General features: G+C 38.1%; 1 protein-coding gene across 12 annotated transcripts in view; it reads right to left on the reverse strand.

Annotated features, from left to right (window-relative positions):
• The window catches only part of ELMO1 (engulfment and cell motility 1), a 295,982-nt gene that overhangs the window by 144,734 nt on the left and 126,138 nt on the right, over positions 1–25,110 (reverse strand). For all 12 annotated transcript variants that reach the window (XM_090142301.1, XM_090142300.1, XM_031590444.2 and 9 more), the window contains 2 exons: positions 18,826–18,930; positions 5,848–5,956 (listed from right to left, as the gene is read on the reverse strand). In XM_090142301.1, the coding sequence (XP_089998427.1) occupies positions 5,848–5,956; positions 18,826–18,930 (214 nt within the window). The remainder of the gene's footprint in view (positions 1–5,847; positions 5,957–18,825; positions 18,931–25,110) is intronic.

A 25,110-nucleotide genomic window follows, 5' to 3' on the forward strand; every position in this document is an offset into this window, starting at 1 on the left:
TTTTCATTTTAGCAGACTACTAATGGGTTTGTCCTCTAACCCCAAAATCTTTCTGGGTTTCCAAAACGTTGAGTTCCTCTTTTTCACCTTTTTCACAACTTTCTATTTCCACCCTAAAAATTCTTTAGTGTTCCCTACACAAGCATTTCTGAAGTACACAAAGCAACATATAAAATACAACTGAAAGTTGCTACTAAAACAACACCGAGCCGAGTTTTTGAACATTGCTCAATTCTGTGTACAATAAATTTGGCAACTATACGCCTCTTTTAAACAGAGCAATTGCAAAATTTCCAGTCTGCTGCATGGGAAGTGCTGTGAAACCATGAGATGTTACTGCAGAGCAGAAGCACAACTTGTGACAAAGTACAGAAGTCTTCATTTACTTATAATCAATATTATAATAGCAGGGAGTAAAATAAGGAGGCTCACAATGGACTGAAGATCATTTTTCTTTTACATTCAATTTGTTCAGGATTAACAATGAGCAAAGTGTCCACAAATGTTTCCAGATAAGAAACAAATTTTTGGCTATATGTCAGCTGTGTGAAGGAACACGCAAACCTCCAGACAGGAACTTCAAAAGCCTGAATAGTTCTTCAATGCTTAGAAAAAATGCAGAGTTTTCAAAATGAAACAGAAGATTATCATTAATCAGTTGGTTTTGCCTTCAGCAATAATCCAACAGATTTACCCATGTCATCTGGTATGCTGTCATACACCTGCCCAGACTTCTATTTACTACATTATTCATTGTAGTTTTTAAAAATAATACTAGAATTTGCTTCCAGTGACCACTTTAAAACAAATTATGGACTTTATTCTACCACGATATCAAGTTTGCCAAAGACATAGATCCCACTAATCACGGGAAATCAATAGTTTCTTTTTCTTTCCATCATTTTGCAGCTTTGTTCTGCTACTTCCCTAATTCAGCATCCTCACTGACAATGCCTGTACTTTATTCCTACTTCGAATTTATCAGGCTTTTACATCCAGGTCTTGGTTCTTGCTGTCCTTGTCACTGCCAGATGAAAGAGCTCTCCATACCTAGTCAAGTTTACCTCTTGTTGTCTTTGGAGAAGTGAATCAATTTCTAGAAATTCCCTCACATCCACAAATCTTTCTTGCCCGTAAAGTGATGATTTTTCTTTTTTCCCCACTCCATGCTTATAGAAAAATAAATAAATGTAATTTTAAAGGAACTATGGAGTTCTGCATCTGGGACATGAGAAGCTTAAGCACTTTGCACAATACAAATCAAATTATAGTCCTTGCTCCAAAGAGATCAAAGACTGAAAAAAGGAGATGTATAGCTGTAGACAGTAGGAAAAAAAACATGAGTGGGTTGCCTCGTTGACTAACCCAGCAACTGTATTAACTTTGAGGCCAACAGTGCCATGTGCAGAAAGAAACCTTCCAACATCTCACTGGTCTCACTGTTCCTAAGGACGGAGGTAGCAATGAATGATCTTGCTCAAAAGGTGCCTGCAGCAGCTTTGCTCACATTCTTAAGGATTACAGTGGATGTTCTGTAGGAACGCCAAAGTTTACCACAGACATGAAGAGATCATGAGTTTTTAGATTAAGAAAAGGTTAATTAGAATCAAAAAAGAAAGGAAGAGAGGAAGAGAGGAAGAGAGGAAGAGAGGAAGAGAGGAAGAGAGGAAGAGAGGAAGAGAGGAAGAGAGGAAGAGAGGAAGAGAGGAAGAGAGGAAGAGAGGAAGAGAGGAAGAGAGGAAGAGAGGAAGAGAGGAAGAGAGGAAGAGAGGAAGAGAGGAAGAGAGGAAGAGAGGAAGAGAGGAAGAGAGGAAGAGAGGAAGAGAGGAAGAGAGGAAGAGAGGAAGAGAGGAAGAGAGGAAGAGAGGAAGAGAGGAAGAGAGGAAGAGAGGAAGAGAGGAAGAGAGGAAGAGAGGAAGAGAGGAAGAGAGGAAGAGAGGAAGAGAGGAAGAGAGGAAGAGAGGAAGAGAGGAAGAGAGGAAGAGAGGAAGAGAGGAAGAGAGGAAGAGAGGAAGAGAGGAAGAGAGGAAGAGAGGAAGAGAGGAAGAGAGGAAGAGAGGAAGAGAGGAAGAGAGGAAGAAAGGAAGATCTCCTGCGGAAAAAAGAAGTTTCATTTTCTCTTTCCTGAGGGACTGTGCCACCAAACAGGAGGGGAGGAATGTCTGATAAAATGAGAATTCGATAACACACAAAAATATAACTCAGATGACTTCACAAGTTATTGATTTTGCATTAAGAAGGGTGAGTATATTTAATGTCTCTATACCTGGAATGGAATTTGCTAGTAATGCTTCCAAAGTAACCCTTAAAACTGAAGATCAACATAGCTCTCAGATTTTTTCCCCCCATTACTGACATCGTTTCCAAAGCTGACTGAATGGTCTTTACCATGTGGCCTTCACTCAAGATCTGCTGAACTTTTGCTACAACTAAGGGTTATCTGAGATGTGATTGTTTGGGCAAGATGATAAAGACGTCGATATAAGGAAGAAGGCTTTTTACAGTGAGGGTGGTGAGGGACTGGAACAGATTGCTCAGAGATGAGGTGGAAGCCTCATCCCTGGAGACATTCAAGCTGGATCAGGCTCTGAGCAACCTGATCTAGCTCTGTTGATTGCAGGTGAGTTGGACTAGATGAGCTTCAAAGGTCCCTTCCAACTCTAGGGACTCTATGCTTCTGTAATTCTATTCTATGTGTATATGTAAGAATGAATCAGCTAAAAAGCTATGATAAAGGAGGTTAAAATTTCTTTTTAACTATTTTATTATGCATTAAGGATAGGATTAAAAGTTTGAGATTGCTATTTTTAAATTGCTATCTTTTACAAAATACCTCCTTGGTAAGAGAAGTTTTTCAGCTTCCTAACAAACACCTCCTGACTCCTTAAATACTATAGTCTCCAGAAGATGAAATAGCAAGAAGAAACATGAGAACGTTAAAAATTCCCTTATCTAATTTTATTTACTATTTCTGGGGCTTTTCTCTATTTAAATTTAAGAGGAGGAGGAGGAGGAGGGTGAAAAGGCAATTAGCTTTCAAGAAAGGGGAAAAAAATTAAATATGACATTCAGTTATAAAAATACTGGATTTGCTGAAGCAAAATGAAAAATCAACCCAGGCATGCCCTCAAGTGTATAATGCTGATCATGCAGTGACCAATATGGTTTCAGGGACAGAACAGAAAAAAACCCTACACTGCACACTGTGGATTGTGCAAAGCAGAAAAAAACTTCCTGGCCCTTGCAGCAATCAGCTTACTCCTCGAAGCATGAGATTTGATTACCTTCATCTCAGCAGGCACAACCATGAGCATTACTATATACCTACTAAATACCCAGCACGTTCTATTTGACAAAAGAGACAGTGATGCCCATTTCAATTCTGCAACCTGGGCAATAATTGCAATGAAATCTATAGCAAGAACATACGTGAACAGCATAAAAGGAGTTATAATCTATTGGCATTTAGATCTTTTCTTTTGATGAAAAATGACCTATAAATGAATCAAGTCAAACAGAAGCCCGTGAAAATTAAATTCTCCACAATAAAAAAGCAAGAATACCCGGAGAAGATGTTATCTGACAGAATCTTTAGAACAATATCTATCTCCGACATGTGGCATAGACCCCCGTGGTCTGTCAAAGTCTGAGTGCAGATTTTCCAGAATCCCCTGAACACTGCCCATCAAAACAATCACATGGGAACATAAGCAGTTCAACATCTGCGTCCTGCTCAAAAAATACAGCAAACATACTCAGTCTCACTTGCCTTAACTATAGAATAACTCCAGGCATGCAATGATATTGACTTATAAACATCTTCAGACTGTGACAGCACTGAGGACAGCTGCCTGTCTGCACACATCACTGATCTACTGTTCATCCATCAGCTAAAATCTGGCAAATTTTTTTTGTTGTTATTATTTAACTACAGCATTACCGTCTGCCTATAAAACCAAGTGTCTGTTGAGAAGATGTTCTTCTCTGAAGCATATATGTCGTGATGGAGGTTACCTTAGTTTTCATAGCTACTAAGGGGGAAATACAAATGGCCTGCTCCTGGCAAATTTGTCAGTATATCAGAGTTGTGGAGTGTCAAAGAACCTTACCCTGTAGGAGGGGGATGAGAACAAATGCTGGGGTGAGAATGTGACTGTCTGATGTCAGCTTTAATCCTCTGCTAAGATGGATGCAGTGCTTGAAAGGACCAAAAGAAATGGTAAAATGTCTTCCTGCTGCCTAAAGGTATTTAATGCAATGGAGTAAAGGCAATATAATCAGCATTAAAGTGCTCTTCATAAATAATGGACAGTCTGGCAGCTTTTATCTACTCTGCACTTCAAGGAAGTTTTTACTGTTGAATATTTCATGAGTCAAAGGTAATTTATTGTGGCTTTTAAATTATAGACTTCAGAAACTATTAGAAACAAGTTTTATATCCCTGTACAATAATGACCAGTTATGAATATCTAAAGAAACGCTGGCAGCTTTAAATGCATATTCTGAAACACAACACTTATGAACTAGCAGAGACACCTCAGTCCAAGACCGTAGCTGATGATTTTTAAGATGTCCAATCCCATTCATCAATACACTATTTATTTGCAAACACCTGAATGTACATTTTCCTAAGATGCCAGTTCTAGTTTGCACTTCTCAACAAAATATACTACTGATCACAGGTCACTTAGGATGCACATCTGTGATAGTAATTTTCAAAAAATCTGTTTCCTGTATATCATGGTAAAAGTGTACTTTTCACAGCCTTTGTAAGTTACAGATAGAATTCCACATAAACAAAACCATTAAGGAAGCACACTGGTGAACAGGAGAATCATCAAGATGAATTAGAAGTAACCTTAGCTCCATCCCCTGTGAATATAAAGCTACAATGCAACCTTACTGCCACATTCAGAAACAGATGATCTGGAGGTGTGGATTAGTGAGACTTCACAGAAACCACTGGTGCTACAGCTGGTTTCTATCACCAGAAGCACCAGTGCATTTCTCAACATCAAACCTGTCTGTTTTACTTCACAGAGCTATGAAAAGGCACCACCACAGGAACCTGCTGCAAACAAGCACACCCATCAACCACTGACTTGCAGCTTGAACAGCACCAAAGGAAATGGCACTAAGGCATTTAAAAGCAAACTCCCTCAGCCAGAGCCCGAGTTATTTCTGGGAAAATTTTCAGTTTTTCTTCTGTCCTCACATTTTCAAACTGTACAGTTACTCTAAAAAAAGATATAATTTTCTTTCTAAAATTAAGGTAGCAAGAATGACTTTCATATTTTCTTTATACAGTAACTGAACCCCCAACTCAAAACTCTGAGAACAAAGAGGTTAGAACACAAATACTTGTATCTCCAGAAGTTAGAAGCTCGTTCCCTCTGTATCAAAATACAGTATTTCATTTCTCAGTGTTAGAATAAATGACACAGAGTAGATAAGCAATCTCAAAATGAACGACTGTACTATTCATAAAACTAAACCTATATAATATATAATAAACCTAAAGATAAGCCCACGGAATGGTAAGAGAAAGAGGTCTCCTCCACTGAGGTTAACCAAGTCACTGGGTGGGACACGAACTGATCACTCTGAAAATTATGCCATTGCCCTGTTTCATTCAGAAGAAATCCAAAAATAGGATACCCCTTTCCCCTACTCCACTCCCATTCCTGGAATGTCTGCAAATTAGTATGATACATGGAAAAACAGGTATACTCATTTTGAACGTTTGTGTTCAATATATAATCATACTGAGAAGAATTAAATTATTGTTTCATGTACCACTGAACTCACTCCGTGATTCTTAGAGGTCAAATAAACGGGCCAACTTACGTAGCTCTCCTACTTTCAGTATTTCACACAGCATCTTTGTGAGCTCAATGCTACTTCGGCCAAATGGGCACTCATGCTTGTCTTCTCGACTACTGTTCTCCAGGACAATCTGAAGTAAGAATCAAAATGGAAAACAATCAGTATGAAGAATCCATCAGCTGAAGCTTTGTCCTCCACATCCAACATTTACAAAACATTTACCAGGCTGTATTTAGTAAATTTTTCATACGCTTTAATCTTTTCCCCAGCTAAATGGCAGAAGTGAGTTAACACACAAAAAAAATGTCTTAAAGGAGAAATGTTGCCTCCCTGTGCCCAAAGCTGCAACACAGAAGCGGTGCCATTCCAGGGATGATTCAGATGCTTTGCCATTCCTATGCAACACTGTTGTTCTACACCAGCAGAATGAATTGCAGCAGAAACCAAAGAGAAGGAAAAGAGAAAGAAATAACTTCGTATCAAATGTGCAGGTTAAAGGAAATGAGATAAATGATTTAGAGTCATGAGTATACCTAAAAGGAACTATAAGTAACAGAAGACACACAGCTGGATTCAGGCTCCACAAAAGATCCAAGTGACAAAAATCATGCTCAAGCCAATGTGCTCAGTTTCTCCATTAGAGAAGAAACTTGCACTTGTGTGCAAATCGTTTCAGCAAACTATCACTCTTGCATCAAGCAATGAACACAGCAAAAACAATTCAAGGAAAGTATTTGTATTCCCAGTTGAATGATAGTCAAAAGAAATGGGAAAAAATAACTACCTGGATATTTTTGCACCATTAAGTTCTGCTCTATCAGTTATCATTCAGAATAAATCCTTCCTCAGCACTACAACTAAAAAAGAGGTTACAGTGTGGGTGAAAGATGAGTTATGAAAATAATACAGATTTCACTGACGGCGTGAACCTGAAAAGAAAGTAAAATAGGGGCTGGAGAAAAAAAAATATATATATCAAAACAATTTGCAATAAGAATTGTCATTGCAGTAACAAACTTTGCTACTGGCTTCAAAAGAGGAAAAAAATACAACCTAAACAGCTGCTGCACAGCTTGGGAGTGAGGGAGAGAGAAAAAAAAAAAAAAGAATTTCAAAGGTAAGATATATTGCCAAGCACCAAAGAAGCTCTCTAAATTTTATTTCCAACCAAGTGTTTAGACATTGTTCTCTGATTTGCATTCCTCCTGTCTCCTTAGCTCCTATTTTCATGTAATTATTTTTTTAATCTTTCAAGAATGTCAGCAAGGAAAGCTTCCCAAAAAGGTAAAACACCTCTGCTTCCCAGCATGACAGCTGTGCTCCTCTCTAGAAATCCTGGAGCCCCTACTAAATCCTGATTTGTAAAAGGCTCCAAGGCTGGAACTTTGCCCAAAACAACCTGGTGATGGAAAGCAGGTGTGATGCCAGCAAAACCTTTCCCACTTCCCCAGGTCTCAGTAGTGACTGTCACATATCCATACCCTCTCATGAGCACAAACCTCTGCCGTCAGGAAATTAGTAAAAGTGTGCAAAAGAGAGAAAAGCCAAATCCAGATAGGAAAGTTATTTGCTTCGCATGGCATGCCCAAATCTTTTCATGCAAAAGTATCTATTTCAGTCTTTCTGTACAAAGGGCAACCTCTTGCTGTTACTCTGCTTCTAAAACACCCTCAGGGATGTGAAAAGAATGTTGCTCTTTGTGTTGTGAGAGTGAATAATTGCTTTGCTTTGTTTTTTTCGATGTTCTTTGTCTATTTATCACCTAGACTTCCCACCAGAAGCTGAGAAAGTTACTGGGGTTTCATAAATATTTGACCCTGCCAATTTTTGCTAGACTTTCCCAGCAGGGTGGTGTCAGACTCAGATTCACCACTCTGCCAAGAGGGCCTACTTTTCCTTGTAAAATTTTTGGCTCAAATGAAATCTGATTGCTCCACATCACATCTGGGCAACAGCTGTATCAAATCAAAGAAACACCCCTGCAATTTTCATTTCACGTTGCAGCAGCCACTGTTCAAGGAACGTGCGAATACGACTTTGCATTCTGGATGAGTCATCCTGCTCCAGTCTCTTTCATGGAGGACAGTGCTACATTTCTAAACCCAAATGCAGGAGCGGTGACAGACTGGCACACGCGCAGTGCAAGGCTGTGTCTCAACACCTCCCTGGGATCACGTCTCCTCTTTTATTATTATGCATTTTATCTCTCACATAATAAAACATAAAATCTGCATACTGGAGCAGGGGGCTGCTTTGACACAGATTTAGGTACAACAGAGAAACACTGGTAATAAAATCAGTGAAGAGGCAAAATGAAAGGGGAACGGGGAGGGGAAGGGAAGCATTCAGATCAGCAAGCCTGCTGGCTTCTGGCAAATGCATTTTGTTGAGTTTCACATTAAGTCGACACATTAACATTTCATGAGCACATAAATATTTAATGGTGACACCATATATGCATATAATGTAAAGCAGAATTACAGCAATCAATAAGAATGCCAGAGAAATAGTTAAGGAACTGCATATTGCAATACAGCAAATTAAATGGCAATTTGAGTATGTAAAGCAGCTTTGAAATGATCCTCACTCACAGACTCTCTAAGTATCATCTTTTTAGAATTTGTTTTTGCAAAACAAAGCAGAGCTGACATATTACATTTCTGCAGGAAAGGAAGATGGAATGCCCCTTACTACATTTAAATATCTTTAGGTAAATTTGACAGATATGGATCTTCCGTTAAGCAAGAGCAATGGTAAAAGAGGGCTGGGGAGGAAAAGCTTCTTGGTACACATACCTAAGGAGAAACCATTTCTAATCCTGGCAACAGATTTACAGCACTCATTAGGATATTTGTAATACTCTTTTCACGACTTCACGACTCATATCCTGTTCCAAAGTAAAATGCTATAAATATAGCCAGTAATTGCATGATTTTATTTTTCTTTCCTTTATCAATCTGGAGGAGAAATAAGCAGGGGATAGACATGTTTTCTCCATATACTGGTGGAAATGGTAGTAGGGAAAAACATAACAGAGCTCTAGACTGAAAATACTTGTGAATCAAGTCATCATCAGTACACATTTGGATCAAAGAAAAGTAGTGTGAAATTCACCAAACCCACCTAACCTTCATTCAAATGGAGGCCTATCATTTATACTCATAAAGTGCCTATACCCTATTATCTTTGTCCTTTTTCCCACCTCACAAATCCAGCACAGTGAGCTGTAGATCTACCAGAAACTTCACAGTGGGCATTTACAGTTGTTAAGTTTTGCTTTGGGGGAAACAAATCCTTAAAGACAGAAACCATGGACATTGCAGAAGAACTCTTGGCACCCTAACCATCTTCCCTCAATGCTCCCTTGACTCTGGTCTGCTAGGCAGCATTTACTTTGTTATTAGGCATCTACTTCTGCCAGCTTCCTTGAGAAGAAGCAACATGGAAATATGACTTTTAATATACTAGATGTTACACAGACAAAATCCAAAACCCTCTCACAATTCAGGAGTACTAATTGCTGCAGGCCATCTTCACTTTCTCCATTCCTTTAAGCTATACTGCCTATCAAAATACGGCAAAGCAGAAAATAAATATGTGTAACAGGCAAAAAAAAAAAAAAAGAAAAAATATTGTTAGGGAACAATAACAACAACAACAAAAAAACCAAGAACAGAAAAAAAACAAAACAAAAAAAGCCAAGAATCTCAAGTAATGGAAAAGGGAGAAATATTACCCAGAGAGCAGCCAAGGAAAGTCTGAGTGAGGAAATGATATGAAGGAACAGGACATGAGAAAGAAGAACAAAGTAAATGAAATAATTGACAAACAAACAAAACCAAACAGAAACATGCAAGTCAAGAATGAGATATGATATATAGAATGAGAACAGAGAACAAAATTATACTGCAAGAAGAATGAGATGTGTTGAATAGTAGAAGGGGAAAAAAGATGATAACTTTTTTTTTTTTAAATGTAAGGAGCTGAAGTTTTAAAGGAAAGCCAGTGTTACCCACGTACTTGGTATTTCTACAATTGAAACTCTGTACCCAGTTAAGGCATGGGAATTTGAAAACATCTGTAGTAGAACACGAGTCTGTACAGTTCTTAGTATTTTTAGATTACTACCTTTGCACTTCTCCTTTCTTTTACAACTTCCTGTTGTAAGTGGAAGGGAATCATTTCCCAAGTAGAAGAAATTATTAAAAACAACTAAATGAAAAACATAACACACACAAAAATAACAACAAAGTGATCAGAAAGAGAAAGGAAGGCTTAGCATTGTCCCCAAGGTAGACATTTCAGGCAGTGTTGGTTAGCTGCTGCTGACAGCTGAATTTCTTTTGGGATTTAGCCGTCTGAATTACCTGAAGTACCCTTGTTTCCTCTGAAGCCAAAAGTGGAAGGCATTCTTTCAGCATCCAATAGTCCAACAAAACATTTAGAAAGATAAAGAATATTCCTCCTTACAGAATATGTTTGACTTATTTTTAAAATGCAATTTTTTTGTCCTACCCTCGTATTATAATTACTGGTGTTCAGCATCACTGAGGGAAAGCTTATCAGTCTATACAAGGTACATGCTAGTGACATGTCAAGAGTAAAAAATAAATTCAAATGCCACGCCAACATCACAGAAAAATAATGCAAAATCTCCAGTAATAGAATGAAACACAATCAGAAGTTTTCCTCACTTTACAGCAGAAAGCTTCACATTGTTTCTTTATGATCTTCCATTGAATTATTCATCGAGTCCATCACTTCCTTGGGAGCACAAAACAGATTCCTCAGGGAGGTAATGGACTAAATGAAGAATTTTCCATATTTGACTACCACAAACTTAAAAACCTGCATCACCTTCAATAACTTAGTTAATGCTTGCAACTAAGAGTTAATGCCTGATGAAAAAATTTTAAAGAAAGGTATAACAGTCAAAAGCTTCCTTATCAGAATTCTGGAAGATGAAACCACCAAGCATAAATATTACTCCTTCACAGGGAATATCAACTTAGCCAACCCCTTAATCTCTCATATTACAGATGAAAATGACTCAGAATACACTGCCCACAGCAACTGCAGAAGAAATACTTAGATTCCCGAATCAACCTCAGAGCCTGGCAATAGAATAGAGATTCATTACGACTGGGAAGTAAATACAGATAGCAAAAGACAACATGGTATGCTATAGCTGCAGCAATACTTATAATAAGTCCCACAGCAGACAGTTCAGACAGCATTGCTGAACTATCAAAAAGGAGCATTTCCCCAAGTCCATCCCACTGTACTGTTTCTACATTAATTCTGTGTTAACACAGACCAAGTTTCCTAGCAGCCTGTAGGTTAGTATCAAGAGGTTCAGAGACCTACATACTAAATATGCTAAAATTCTACCAAGGCTCAAGATGAATTATCTGATTTATTTAATAAAGAAAAAAAAATTGCATGGATGCTCTTCCTTACTTTTGACACTGCTTTTCCTTCCCCCAAGCTTTCATATCGCATGTGGCAGGCTTTACCATTCCTATTTCATTCAGATACCGTAAGTAACTCTAGGAAGCAAATCCTAAGGATATGCTTCCTGAGGAGGATAAGGTACTCTGCTGCAGGCAGATTTACTTTGAATTTATCCTCTTCTCCATTTTGCTTTCCTCCTGAGGCAGCAATTCATCTTTCTCAACTTCACCATCAGCATTCTTTTGAGATCCTTCGCTCAGCACTGTCGCCTCCAACCTCCTTCTGTTATCTTCATTATTTTATTTTCAATTTTCTCTCTCTCCTCTCCCCTTTTATTTCAGCCTTCTTTCAGATTCCTGAGGGAGATCGGAAATTCCTCACAGCAAAACTAAAACAAAGCAACAATTCTACCTGCCCTCCTCAGGTAGGAACTAGATTTGCCATTTGTTAAGCCAGGATTTGAGAGATGAGCTGAGACATACTGGGAGTGGGAAATGGGTAAAAAAGGTAGAGAATCAAATTATGTTATTGTATAGCAATGTATAGGTACCAGGGTGAATTCAAGCTGTCCTGGTAAGTTTACAGCCAATGTTTGATTCAGCAGCCATAAAGTACTTCTAACACAGATAGCTACTTCCAACAACTAGTTTTCTTCTATAATATCTTGGAGTTTTCCCCTTCCAAAAGTTAGTGCCAAACTATGAGAAGTGAAATGTAGATGGTTCTGCAGTTGCTCCACGTGAGCAGCAGCTCCACCTAGGAATCAACCCTGAATCTCATGTAAACACCTTAACGTAAAGCACAATTGTGTTTCTACATTTTCTATAAAAAGCTAAACAGTTGTATAGCCTCCTTCTTCCTTTGCCACTCCCTGCAAAAAAATAACCAGACCACAGTATTGCTCGGTGGCAAGAATCAAGAAGGATGGGAAGGCTCATTTGCTGTACTGTCTTCAGAAGCTGCATCAGGGTATGGTCTTCACATACCACAGGCCCAGGCTTGACATCTTGACATTAAACACCGAGTATTCCTCCATGCCCCGTGCAAATGTGACAGGATAGCATGTTCCCCAGCCTTCTCCTTTTTCAAGAGCCTACAGTATCTGCTTAATGTAGCAAATTTTTTTTTCTAATCTTCTGTTTCTTTCCCCCACAGTGAGAGAAAAGCCCTCCTAGTGCTTTGTTACTGTGGTATGGATACATGCGAGAAGCTTCAAACCTCATCTCACATCCATGAGGTCCGCAGCATCTCAAGAGCTTCAAACAGAGCAAATGAGAAAAAATTGTGCAACTAAATAGCTATTCTTCTCTCCCCAGGTATAGCAGAGAAAAGAGAAGCACACATTATCAAGTTGGGAATCACCAGGTACAGACGATTAGGCCTTTGGTGGAAAATTATACTGTCTCATGAGGCACACCAGGAAGACACACAGAACAAAGCTCGCCTTTCTCACTGCCGTTAGAGGAACAGAAATAAATTACATTCCCTTCCAGTCATTTCTGGCAAAAAAAAAAAAAAAAAAAAAAAAGCATGGCAGAAATCAGGCTCAGTTTTATTTCAGAAAATGCTGAAATTATATGTTAGACTACTCATATCTGATCAGGATAGAATGAGTAGGCACGAAGAGACTTTGTGAATTGGCGGAAGGATGTGTAGGCAGCCTCCTATACAACAACTGCATGGGTTAGAAAGTATCCGGCACGCAGCCTGCCTGTGACTCAACCCATTAAAGTTCCAAAAGGTCTCTGCAGCACGCGGGCAATCTTCCTGCCTGCATCACGGGGGCTCACAAATAGCACCTGCTCCTCCAGCGTGACTTCTGAAAGCTTCAGGGGAAGAGAGCTTCAACCACCTCAAAAGCAGCAGCTCAAATAGCTGCTGGGCTAGCAACTCTGCATCACAGCTGTGTGAATAACTGATTTTCCAGCTCAGCAGGTACAGAGGGATTTTCTATTTCTGACCCTAAACAGGCTCAATTTCTAATTTTCAATTCATCAAAATAACTATCAGCTCAAAGTCCAATGTTGCTTTAAATACAAGAACAGAAAATTTAGTAACATACCCCTCAGTATCTTGCACGTTATTCACAAAAACATAATGGCAATGAATTCACTACAAAACTTACCATGGGATCAATGAGCTCAACACGGCAGAACGGATTTCAATATTGTTCTCCCACCCTGTTGACATTACTTTATACTGCCAGTTTTACATGTAATATCTAACCAATATCTGCATGAAATTGATACAATTGTTAGGAGAAGGGCAGAAACATCTTCTACAGAAGTGGCACTTGAATTCCAGGCTACAGTAAGATGATGTCTTTTGATGGAACACTTATTTTTTTGTACCATGAAGAACCTGCTCATCAGGTTAATGGATGGCAGATAATGGAGTGCAAACTTAGCCAACTAAGCAGAATCCAAGCAGGTGGACAGCCAGTGCTCAGACCTGGAGATGCTACATCTATCTGTGGTTTCTCACCAATCTTTTGTGCTCACACAGAAACAGGAGACACAATATGACTGTTCTCAAGGCAGAATCTCACTCCAGGAAGGAGACAGTATCTGTTAGAATATGTCTCATTGTAAGACCAGGAGGAAAAATGTAGACAAGTCACCAACTTGTAAGTTGTCTAAAGTAAATTCTTTAGAATGAGACTCGTGGACCACACCAGAGGCAATGCTGTACATGACTTCTCTGAGACTCACTTTCTGTGAAACACAATAACCTCTAGCAAAATTCCAGGTACAGGTTACCACGATATTTAGATGTCTGTGAGGAAAATACAGAATGGAAGAGCATTTCAATGGTTGTACCTTAAAAGCAAGGTGGAGTTTCTCTGAATTGAGTTACCCTGTGGCATCTTCTCCTTCTGCCTGAAAACCCTTGAATTAGCCGAGATCCAAGATAAATAGCACCCCATTCACAACAGGAGAATTAGTGTTGTTTTTGCTACCTGCTATCAACAACACCTAAACAAAGATTGACCACACTTGTAGGAGTCAGCTTATTAAAACTGCAAACTTACTGTATCTATGGAAACATCCTAGGCATAAATATGGCAGACTTAAACACAAGACAACAAGCAACTATCAAGTTTGTCTTGGTTATAAAGACAAGTTTTTTTTCGTTTTGGTTCCTTTAGCTTGCTCTCCACAACAAACTACAGAGATCTCATTATTTTACAACAGCACAGCTTGAAGAAGACTCTGGGGAGACCTCATTGTGGCCTTCTAGTATAAGCAGGAGGCTTATAAGCAGGAGGGAGACTGACTTTTTACATGGTCTGATAGAGATAGTACAAAGGAAAATGGCTTTAAACTAAAAAAGGGGAGATTTAGGCTTGATGTTAGTTGCAAATTCTTTACTCAGAGGTGGTGAGGTGCTGGCAGAGGCCGCCCCAAAAAGCTGTGGATGCCCCATGCCTGCAGGTGCTCATGGCTAGCTTGGATGGGGCCCTGGGCAGCTTGATCTGATGGTGGCAACTGTGACCATGGCAGAGGGTTGGAACTAGAACACTTTTAAGGTCCCTTCAAACACAAGCCATTCTATGATTCTATTAAAAGAAAAAAAATTAAAAAAAAAAGAAAATCAGACAAATCATACCTACAAACACCTGCATAGAAAATATTTGTTTCAGGTATTTATACCTCTTATTGTATCTTAAAAAGAAAATGAATCTGAATCCTTTTGCATCATGAGTTCCCAAACAAATCAACAACAGAATATCAATATGTTGAGATACTGATAGCAATGATGGCATAAGAGGATTTCCATGCAAAGATTTTTCATCAGACTCATTTTACAACTCATTTTACAAAAGTTTCAAAGGTACACTGCTACAAGTTGCCAGCAAGAAAAATCTCAAGGTGTCTACATTGAATACAGTCTGTTTTAAATGTTAACTTATAATTTTATTTTTAAAATTAGTAGAACTTGAAACTGAAGTAGTTTTGGAAAAGAACAAATTAGAACCAGGCGGGGGGGGGAGAGGGGAAGATGTGTCTGATCCAAAAGAACAAAAAAAGATTATCTGTCACAAAGCTTTATTCCAATCATTTTCTTCACTGTTATCTTTAATTATACACTCTGACTGTCCTATAATTATGTAGCTTGGGAAGCTGCCAGTTTTTTCCTGTGGAAACTTTTATAGTTTCTTGCAGAGGTTCAACATTACTTCCATCAATGCATTCCATATAGCATATGTCACCACGTTCTAAAAGCAAAGCCCCTGATGATAGCAATTGATTATTTAAATGGAACATGAAAAAAATGAAATGCACTTTACTGAAGTCACTGATAGCACCAAACATTTAATAGAATGAAAAAAAAAAAAACCCAAGAATGAGAAGCTAATTCAATAAAAGATGAATTCAACAGGAATTTAAAAAGGAAAAATCCATATGACAGCTAAGGACACCACATAATCAAAGAAAAAATGCTGGTCTTATTTTTTCCTCTCCAGTATAAAAACCTTTCTTCTGGAAGCACCAATCATATTATATAGCAGACAAAGTGATATTAAAAAACAATTAACTCAAAATCTAAATAAAAACAACATGGTTTGTCTGAAAAGCAACATTAAGTAAAACAATAAACCCAAAGCAATGTATGACTGTAACATCAAGAATAACCGCATAGGAGAGGAAAAAGTTGCTTATTTTTGTTTTGTTTTTCCAATGTGTGACATCCATGTTTTCACCCTGAAATGCTTTCTGCTTTCTAGATGCAGTTCCCCATCTGCTCCACTGTCTTCATACCCATGCTCTTCAACACTTTGCAAACATATTTACTGATGCTATGAGTATTTCTGTTTGGTAATGGTCTTGGAAGCCCCACTGCCTCTGCATGTTGAAGGAAACTTCAGCTTTATTCACTCTTCTCACCTAACTAATCCATTTATTATGCAAATTATTTATAAGCAAAATCAGTTACAACAGGAAGGAGATTACTTTCTGCCTGCCTTCTCATTTTTCCTTATCCACTTTTTTCAGTAATACAATGTACCTTACTAAGGGCCTGGCAGCTTGGGCATCTTAAGAAACTAGGAGGTCAGATTACAGAGATTTGTGCTGCCCATTACATGTAGCAACAGTGATGGACTCAGTGAATTCATCACAGTTTTCTGATACTGTCTTCATTTAATAGACTATATTCTGTCAGGAGAAACTTAGTATTTCCCATTTTAAACCAATGCTGATTTCCAATCTCATTTTAATTATCCCACAGCACAGATATTTTCTCATTTTGGGGCTTAGGAATTGACCTATGGTACAGCAATTAATGGCATTGCAAAAGACCATGTTGGAAATAATCTCTCTTCCTGGGAAACAAATAGTTTCCTACTATCAGTAATGAAAAAAAGGAGAAGAGATTTTGTCAAAGAAGTTGTTCAGTATGCAAGTATTATTTGTCTGTATGGCTAACAGTCTTTTTGTGGAAATTTCACCTTGAGTGCAGAGACTATTTCTGTTAAGACAAAAGAATATAAATGCATCCCCAAAACATTAAGTGAGATTAGCAGTCTGTACGAGTAGAGAAAACTGGTGCTACGAGAGCTTTGGAAGGCAAAGGACATGAAGAAAAATTAAATAATGTTAGGTGTGAAAAGGAATTCAAAACAAGGAAACAGGTAGATTTGAGTCCACAGAGAATCAGCATTCACCAGGTAGCAAGTCAAGCAGATGAGATGTTTTTAGCAATCAAAGCCTCATAGCACTGTAGGAGCTGTGCATTGCCCTGCACTTCAGATGTGTTCTGCATGCTCTTAGCATGCTACAATGGCCATTATAGCAAGGGAACTATCATGCCAGAAATGCTGGGGTGAGCATGAAGAGGGACTCTGGAATGACAGGTAGGCTAACATACTCCCAAGGTGTGCTAGCAGCACAACTTTGGGCAAGCAATTTTATCTAAGTGTGCCTTGGTGTGGCATTTCTAGTGTACACTTCCTCTGTCAGGAGTGGAGAAAACATGAGGCACACTCAAACAGTCTTGTAAGATAAATCATACAAGAATAAAGACAAAATAACCACACAAATCATCAGTAACGCAGGAGCAAAAATACTGCATTAGATCAGCAAAGCTGAGCCAGCACCAAAGTCCTTTCTAAAAAGTGGCTGATTACATGCTACACTGAATCAACCTTTCAAAACAACATCTGCAATACAAAAATGCAATCTAAGAAAAAAATTGAAAAGACAATGAAAGCTCCTTTTCAAGAAGGTCTCTGTCCTCTTTAAATTTGTTCAGATTTATTCAAAACACATGTGTCTCTCGTTTAGGACACTGGCTTCTACTAGGCACATTCTTTGCATTTATAATTTTCAAATGAAGTCTATGAAGTAACACCATACAGATCTTAACTAAATTTAAAAGAGAAATCCAAATTTTAATGAGAAAATGTATCCAAATGTATTTTGTAAAGAAAAGCACGATTCAGTATAGTTTATCCTGAAAAAATACTATTGCTTGGTACAGGAAATAACCTTAATTTCAGGGGTTGATGGAATTAAATAGCTACTGCTGTACTGTGTGCTTTTACAGTTTCTTCTAACAGCTACTGTTATGTTGAGATTGAAGCAGAAATATTTACAGACCAAAACATACAATCTTGAGGTCTTCCATTAATGCCCATGGATCATTCTGGCCTGGATATCAGTACTCCCTTTACAAACCTATTACAGCCTTGACATCATTCTAATCTGAGCAAAAAACTACACAGTAGAGCAATTAAAAGCTCATATTAAAGGCTCACTCACTGTTCAACTGAAACAATTGATGTATCTGTCTGCTGTCTCCATAAACAACCTTCCTTACGCAGGTCTGTGCGTGCACACCTTCTTGAGGGAGGTTAAATCATCTTCTGCTCCCATAGGAGCTAAATAGGTTCGTTCATGGCAATTATTCAAATTCAGCACAGATCACTAAAAGTTGCCCTATTCTGCCAGTAGTATTCTGTTGTATCCTTTTCACGTAAGGATGCAACTTATAGCTTGTTTTAACTACTCTTGAAATAATAAATGTAGGAAGTAGAGTGGGCAGAGGGCAAGAACAGGTCATACAAATGAATCATTATGGTTTTTACCTATTTTTCTACAAACACTACCTCACCTACAGCAGTTATTTTAGTAGGAGCATCTTAACACTCAGGATACTGCCAAGTCAGCCAGTTATTAAGGTATTTGCTAGTCAAGTCCTCCTTTCCACAGAAAACCTTGACAGTTTTGGTAGACACAGGATGGAATTCTGCACAGATACTCATTTCTGACCTTATGGACATCCACCATGCATCCAAAAAATGCACGTCTCCCTTCTCATTGCAGGCTTAAGCAAAAAGGGTATTTGCAAAAAGTGCTATCTGTAATATTTGGCTCAGCTTTTACAGACATGATACATGCTTTAGCGTAACATGGTTTGCCTTCTTAGAGCTAGTTCTTGTTAATGGTATTGGGATTCTGAGCCTCCTCTTCAAAGTGAACCATAAACAGGACATAATCAGCATGAACAGGGACTGGCACAGATCTTAAAGAGAAGTCTTACCCGTATGTAAGCATCCTGGTGATGTTTAGCAAAGTACAGCATATTGTCAAGGGCCAGCATTCCTGGAGGAGTCTGTGTAAAATCCATGGCTGGGTTTACGTGATTCTGCAAAAAAGATAACAAGATCACCCTATAAATATTTTTTCCATAAATAATCCATATCCCTGTGATTTACGATGTGCAAAAAGTTAGCATGCTGTGCCAGAGTCCAGCAACACAGACTTTTTGCTGAGCAGAAAAACTGTAACAAGGAAACAGGCCCTGCTTCAAAGAACTTCAAATCCAAATGTAAACACTATGAGACAGGCTTATCAGCCATTCACTTCTGTAACTATGCAATGGAGTTCCTAAAAGGAGATTTATGCTTCTAAGGCACTCAACCAAGTTTTTTTCTCTCGTGTAACTGGTGATAGGACTAGAGGGAAGGACTTCAAACTGTGCCAGGGGAGATTCAGGCTGGATGTTAGGAAATACTACTTCTCTGAAAGAGTGGTCAGGCACTGGAATGGGCTGCCCAGGGAGGTGGTTACTAAATTCAAAAGCTATATTAAGTCTATTGGATATTGTGGAGTCCTGAACAGAAAGGGTCTCAGACAAAAGCATAAGAAATTAGATAGGTTCAACATGCTGAATTCAGGTGAATTTTTGTTACATTCTAAATCTATGAAAAGAAAGTATGGAATTATTGAATGAACACACCGAACATAACTAAGACTTGTCAGATTCCACACACATGCATACAAGTTTCAAGTGTTCACTTTCACACATTACATGCAAAAACACATTTCCTCAGCATATTAACATCACTGATCTTTTGAAGGGATGGAATTAAAAATTTAATTGGGGATCAGAATAGCATGCACAGTTTATTAATTTTACATGTACACTAGTTCCCTGCAGCGGGACAAGCAATACAATGATAAGCTCACTACTTCATAATGGAGAATCAAGATTCTCCAATCCTAGATTTTTATGGGGTAAATAGCTATGCAGTAGAAAAGTAGAAGTCAAACCTGGAAAATAAATGCTTACTGAGTTGATTGTGTTTTCCGAAATACTCACTTGCTTTTCTTTCTTTTAACTTGTATCAGTTCATCACTCAGATGAAGAGGATAGAAGTACTTTAGGGCTATTTCCCCAGTTCAACCTTCCATTTTTCACAAGTTACGTTTATGAGCCAGGACACTTTTATGACCATTTCTCACAGAAGACAAGCACAACAGACTTCAGCTTCTGGGAAAAAAATTTCCCTTTCTGACGTTCTCAAGCATTCCAGAAAGTGTTTCTTTTGAGAGGCAGGGTCTGGCAGGCACACAAATGCTACCCCAGCTCCTGTCAATCCCAGCATGAACAACTTGGTAGGACTCCTACACGTTTGAAGTCTTCCACATTTCGGGCATGAAGTCCTGGGGAACACCAGTAGAGCCTAACCATGAGCACATTTCTGTGGGAAAGCTGTTGAGAAGCTGTCAACACAGAACCTCACAGGCTCCATTTCTATAATACCATTTCCAGGTAGAACTTCAGGTTTGTGCTGCACGTATTCTCTTCATTGCCATGCTACAGCACAGACATATATTTGGATAAATACTGGCGAGCAGAGAATACAAAGACCCAGCTGCCTCTAAGCAGCTATTAGAACATTAGCACTCACTTCACAATTGTATTCTCAAACAATGTTGAAATAAAAGCAGTATAGTGAAAAACAAACAAAAAAATCTAACCCAGTGTTGACTGAACAGCTCTTTCCTTCATTGCATTCTAGCATCTCAAATTAAGCAGAAACACTGACAAAAACAAACGGGGGCAAGAGAAATCTCATTGCATTTAGTAACAAGGGCTCATTTGGTCTCTTACCATCATCATTATTTTTATCTGTTCAATTGGAAAAGCCATCATCAACACATTATGTTTTCCTGAGTCAAATCTATATATCCAGTTATTTTCAGTTGTTTCAAAGTTTCTGTCACTTTGGATCCCGAGATAACTAGGACTTGATATTCAAAACTCTATTAAGTCAAATAGCTGGAGCTATGCCTGCTGAAACAATACATTATCTTCAATTACTCTTCAAAAATAAAAGGAAGGCAAGCTGTTGTGTTTCCTTCTTTCTCCCTCCCTCCTAAAATCACCTCTTTCTTAACACACTGAATGTTTGTGGTTGAAATGTTAACTGATTGAGAGTGGGTTTAGAAATGCAATGTAAAGCTAAATTATCTAAAATGCCGTAGTGAATAATTGAAAAGTATGCAAACACCCCCACCTACAACATAATTTATTACATATATGGAAAACAACCAGGCAAATTAGTTACATCTGTTTAGTATAAAGTCTATTGCATTTGTCTCTTTATAAAAAGCCAAGAAATACAAAGGAGATAGGTTTGCCCTTACAATTTTTCAGGTCGTTTTTATTTTTTTCCATTAGATTGAGTAAAATCTATCTTTCAGCCTCAGGGTCTGAGCAGTATTTAACAGCTTACTCTCTTACACTGTGCATGTTAGCATACCAAAACCACCAAGAATTTATTAGCCAACTTAGGATGGTATGAAAATTCAGTCTTCTGGACAAGATGCAAATCTAAAATCAAGTCTGTTTATGCCATTAATAAATAAATAATAATAATAAAGTAGCACATTTCACAAGATTAGCATTATTGTGAATAAATTCCAGCGTAGGAATTATAATGAGACAACTTAGCATTATCACACAGTCCTAGCTGCATAAAGCTTTCCTCTCTATCTGTCTTGAATGGCTCCACTGTCTTACTCTTGGCTTCCAAGGCAATCTCTGAGGGATGTATAGATTTCAGTTGTAAGAATGTGTGCTCACACTGAGATTCTTAATCACAGTAATGGTGTACTGTCTGTAGATAACAGCTAATGGAATAAGCTCCCCTAGCTCCTTGTACTAATCCTAACAGTATCTTTCACATTTATATGCTGAAAGGCAGAAACCATTTCTTTACCTGTAACCACAGACAACTAAAGTTACAAACCTTTTATTTTTGTCTTGACAGATATTGACAGCCTATCGGAAATTATTCATCAGTGCTATGCTCAGCTATGTAAATCAGTTGCCAGGTTATGCTAATTAGTCCTGAATGCTGCTTGTAGCCACTGCTAGACACAGTAATCTCTGTTCAATGCAAGTGCAAACGTCTGTGTTCCCAATCCTAAAGTAGCTCAGGTTAAACACCACTCTGTGCATCTTCCTTCTGCAGGCTTGTATGACAAAAACACTACAGAATTTCGCAGGGAGGAATGTAGATTGTAGAAGAACCAATGATATGAGAACTTCAGAAAAAAAATATATATATTTCTATGAAGACAGTGCAAAGGACAGTGATCACATTCTCCCATCTTTAATTACTTGCACTTTCTTATTTTCCTCTTTTTTTTTTTTTTCCCCGAATCTAAACCACTGTTTTGTGGGCTAGGAAGGAAAGCAATCAGTCTCTTCAGGTCTAAACCACTGGACTGCGTACAATAAATCTCCCTTAGGTCATAGGAATAAATTACAGCAATACAGACATGGATATTTGCTCAATCTGAATTCAGAATTAGGAAGGAAGAAACATTTTACATTATATTTTCACTGAAACATGAATTGAAAAACTTATGTTAGAACCAGTGAGTACACAACCTCATAATTTACTCCTTCCCTAAATGCTCCTGAAGTTTTCCACACAAAAGGTTCCCATCTGCTCATTTAGACAAGAATTACAAATATGAAAAAATACCACATTAAAAATGCTTAGAGTTAGTCAGCTAAAATTCTTAATGGGGAAGTAATCTTCTCATTTTATTTAACAGCACTGTATTCAAAGAGATGATGCACACAACTTCCATCATTTAATTTAATGAGATCTAACAGTGACTTGGGAATTTCCAACCCCTACCCATTTGGGGAAAGCAAGAACTGACAAAGATTTGTTTTCCCCTTGATAGTTACATAAATATGCATATATTCTGATCATTATTATTATTATTTTTTGTCAGCTTTTTAAATTTTCCAACACAAAATTATGTCTCGATGATCTCTGAATTAAAAAAAAAAAAAATATATATATATATATATGTATACATATACACATATATACACTAAAACGAGTATATACTTCAAGTTAGATCCCTGCAAGCTCAGCAGCTGTTACATCTTTTAAAGTATATACAGAAACTCTTTTAAGATAATTTCAGTGTGAGTCACATACCAAACACATCCCTCTCCACATTTAAGGAACTCCAGCATATTTCTACTGGATATAATTTTCACAGAACTTACAAATCATATTTGTCAAGATCAAATACCAATACAAAACTGACCCACCTACTCAACAGCAGAAAAATAGTAAGTGCAACCGGCCCATCATTTGTCCTCTAAACAACAACAACAAAAAAATAATCAAAATTTGATATTGTATTTCCTTGATTCACTAAGCTACTAGGTAATTTAACATAAAGCACCACTGCTCCACATGTTACCACTAGAAGCCTGCCCCAGGCTTCATGAATTGAATCTAGAGTGGTCAGAGCTAACAAAATCTGAATGTTATGGTGGCATAAAAAAGTCAGCTAATATCATCTGATAATGCCTAACAGAGCATGGGAAAAGACATGCACTCACATTTGCAGGCATCAATAAATTACATGTTGTGAGCAAGACATAAAGTTTTTGCATAATCCTTGGTATTTTATAAGCATATATACAGCAGCTTTACAGTTACATGGAGCTAATGCTTTGGATTCCAAGATCTTAAGCCCTGTGGAGAATGCAAATAGTTTGAAAGCCTCAAAGAATCTGAAATTAATGCTATGACACTGAGTAATCACATCTCATCCAATGCAGGACAATTTCCTTTTAGGTTTCATCTTAGTTAACAATGACACACTTAATATTGGACAGATGTTTTGCACTTCAAAGGCTGACTCCTTCATGTTTTCTGGGCAAACAAAGTTATCAAGTGATAACAGGCTATGCACTTTAGACATCAGGGATGTTAAAAGTTAATCAGTGGGACTTGGTCATTTCAATAGGATTTTTTTCAGCATGGGAAATTAGCACCACATCATGTCCCAGCATCCATTATGTTTTCAGTATAACTGAAAACTGAGTCAAACATCCACTTGCTAAATGGAGTTGAGAAGTTAAAAGCCATAGTAGTTTATTGCTACTCTACCCTGAGATTGCCAGTGCATTTAGCAGACCCCTGTGTGGACACTGCATGATTTCCTGTCTCATTCTTTTGGGCAAAGTCAGTCTACTTCATACAGAACTTCTGTTGGATACTGCATGACCTAGTCCAGTTAGAATCATAGAATGGCCTGTGTCGAAAAGGACCACAATGCTCATCTAGTTTCAATCACCTCACCCTGCTATGTGCAGGGCTGCCAACCAGCAGACCAGGCTGCCCAGAGCCACATCCAGCCTGGCCTTGAATGCATCAGGGATGTGGGGCATCCACAACCTCCTTGGGCAACATCCACAACCTCTCTGAGCTCTCACTCAAGTGAATTTGGGACTGTTCACAAGAGACTTTCTGGAGGCTCATCTGAAAGAGTGCATTTCCCTACAGCAAGGCAGATGCACTGCAACCAAGAGAAACAATTTTTTAAACAGCTCCAGTTCTCCTAAAGTTATAATGCAAGTATACTGCCTATATCCTGGCCAATAAACAATTTTTGTGTTAATCAAACCACAGCAGTCAGGAAGTATACTGGGACAAATGGGTATGGAATATACCCATTTTAGACAGAAATGCTATTATTAATGCGGGCCTTTTCATGACCTCAGAACTTTTTTTTATGGGGACAGACTGGTTTAATCTTACCATAATCATCCTAACCAACACAACAACTATCAAACTAGTAAGAGGATAGTGACATAGGAAAATACTGTGAATAGTGCTAGTAGCAAAGCAAAATAATGATAAAGCATCTAAAGTTGACAATTAAAAATAACTACATGTTAAATGTCTTCAGCTAATCGGGAGCCAGATGCAGCACAAACAAAATCTACCTGAGTAATTCTATCTGTTTGCAAACACTATGAGATGTGTAGATTACTTACACCTCATGTTGGCAAGTCTAATTTAGGCATGAAAAGCCTTTATTCAGCTCAGAAATCTTCACACCTGATAAGTATGGTACATCGTGACTTATTATTTAAGCACAATGGCTGCCGATGTTCATATGCTGATGTACAAGCATGAATGGTCCTGACTGATGCTTCAAAGTCTACTTAGTAAGGAACATTTCAGAGCTTTTTAACAGGCATTTTGTCTAG

Source organism: Phasianus colchicus, chromosome 6 (genome assembly GCF_987193195.1).
Source record: "Phasianus colchicus chromosome 6, bPhaCol1.hap1.1, whole genome shotgun sequence".
In the NCBI taxonomy this organism is placed as follows: Eukaryota; Metazoa; Chordata; class Aves; order Galliformes; family Phasianidae; genus Phasianus; species Phasianus colchicus.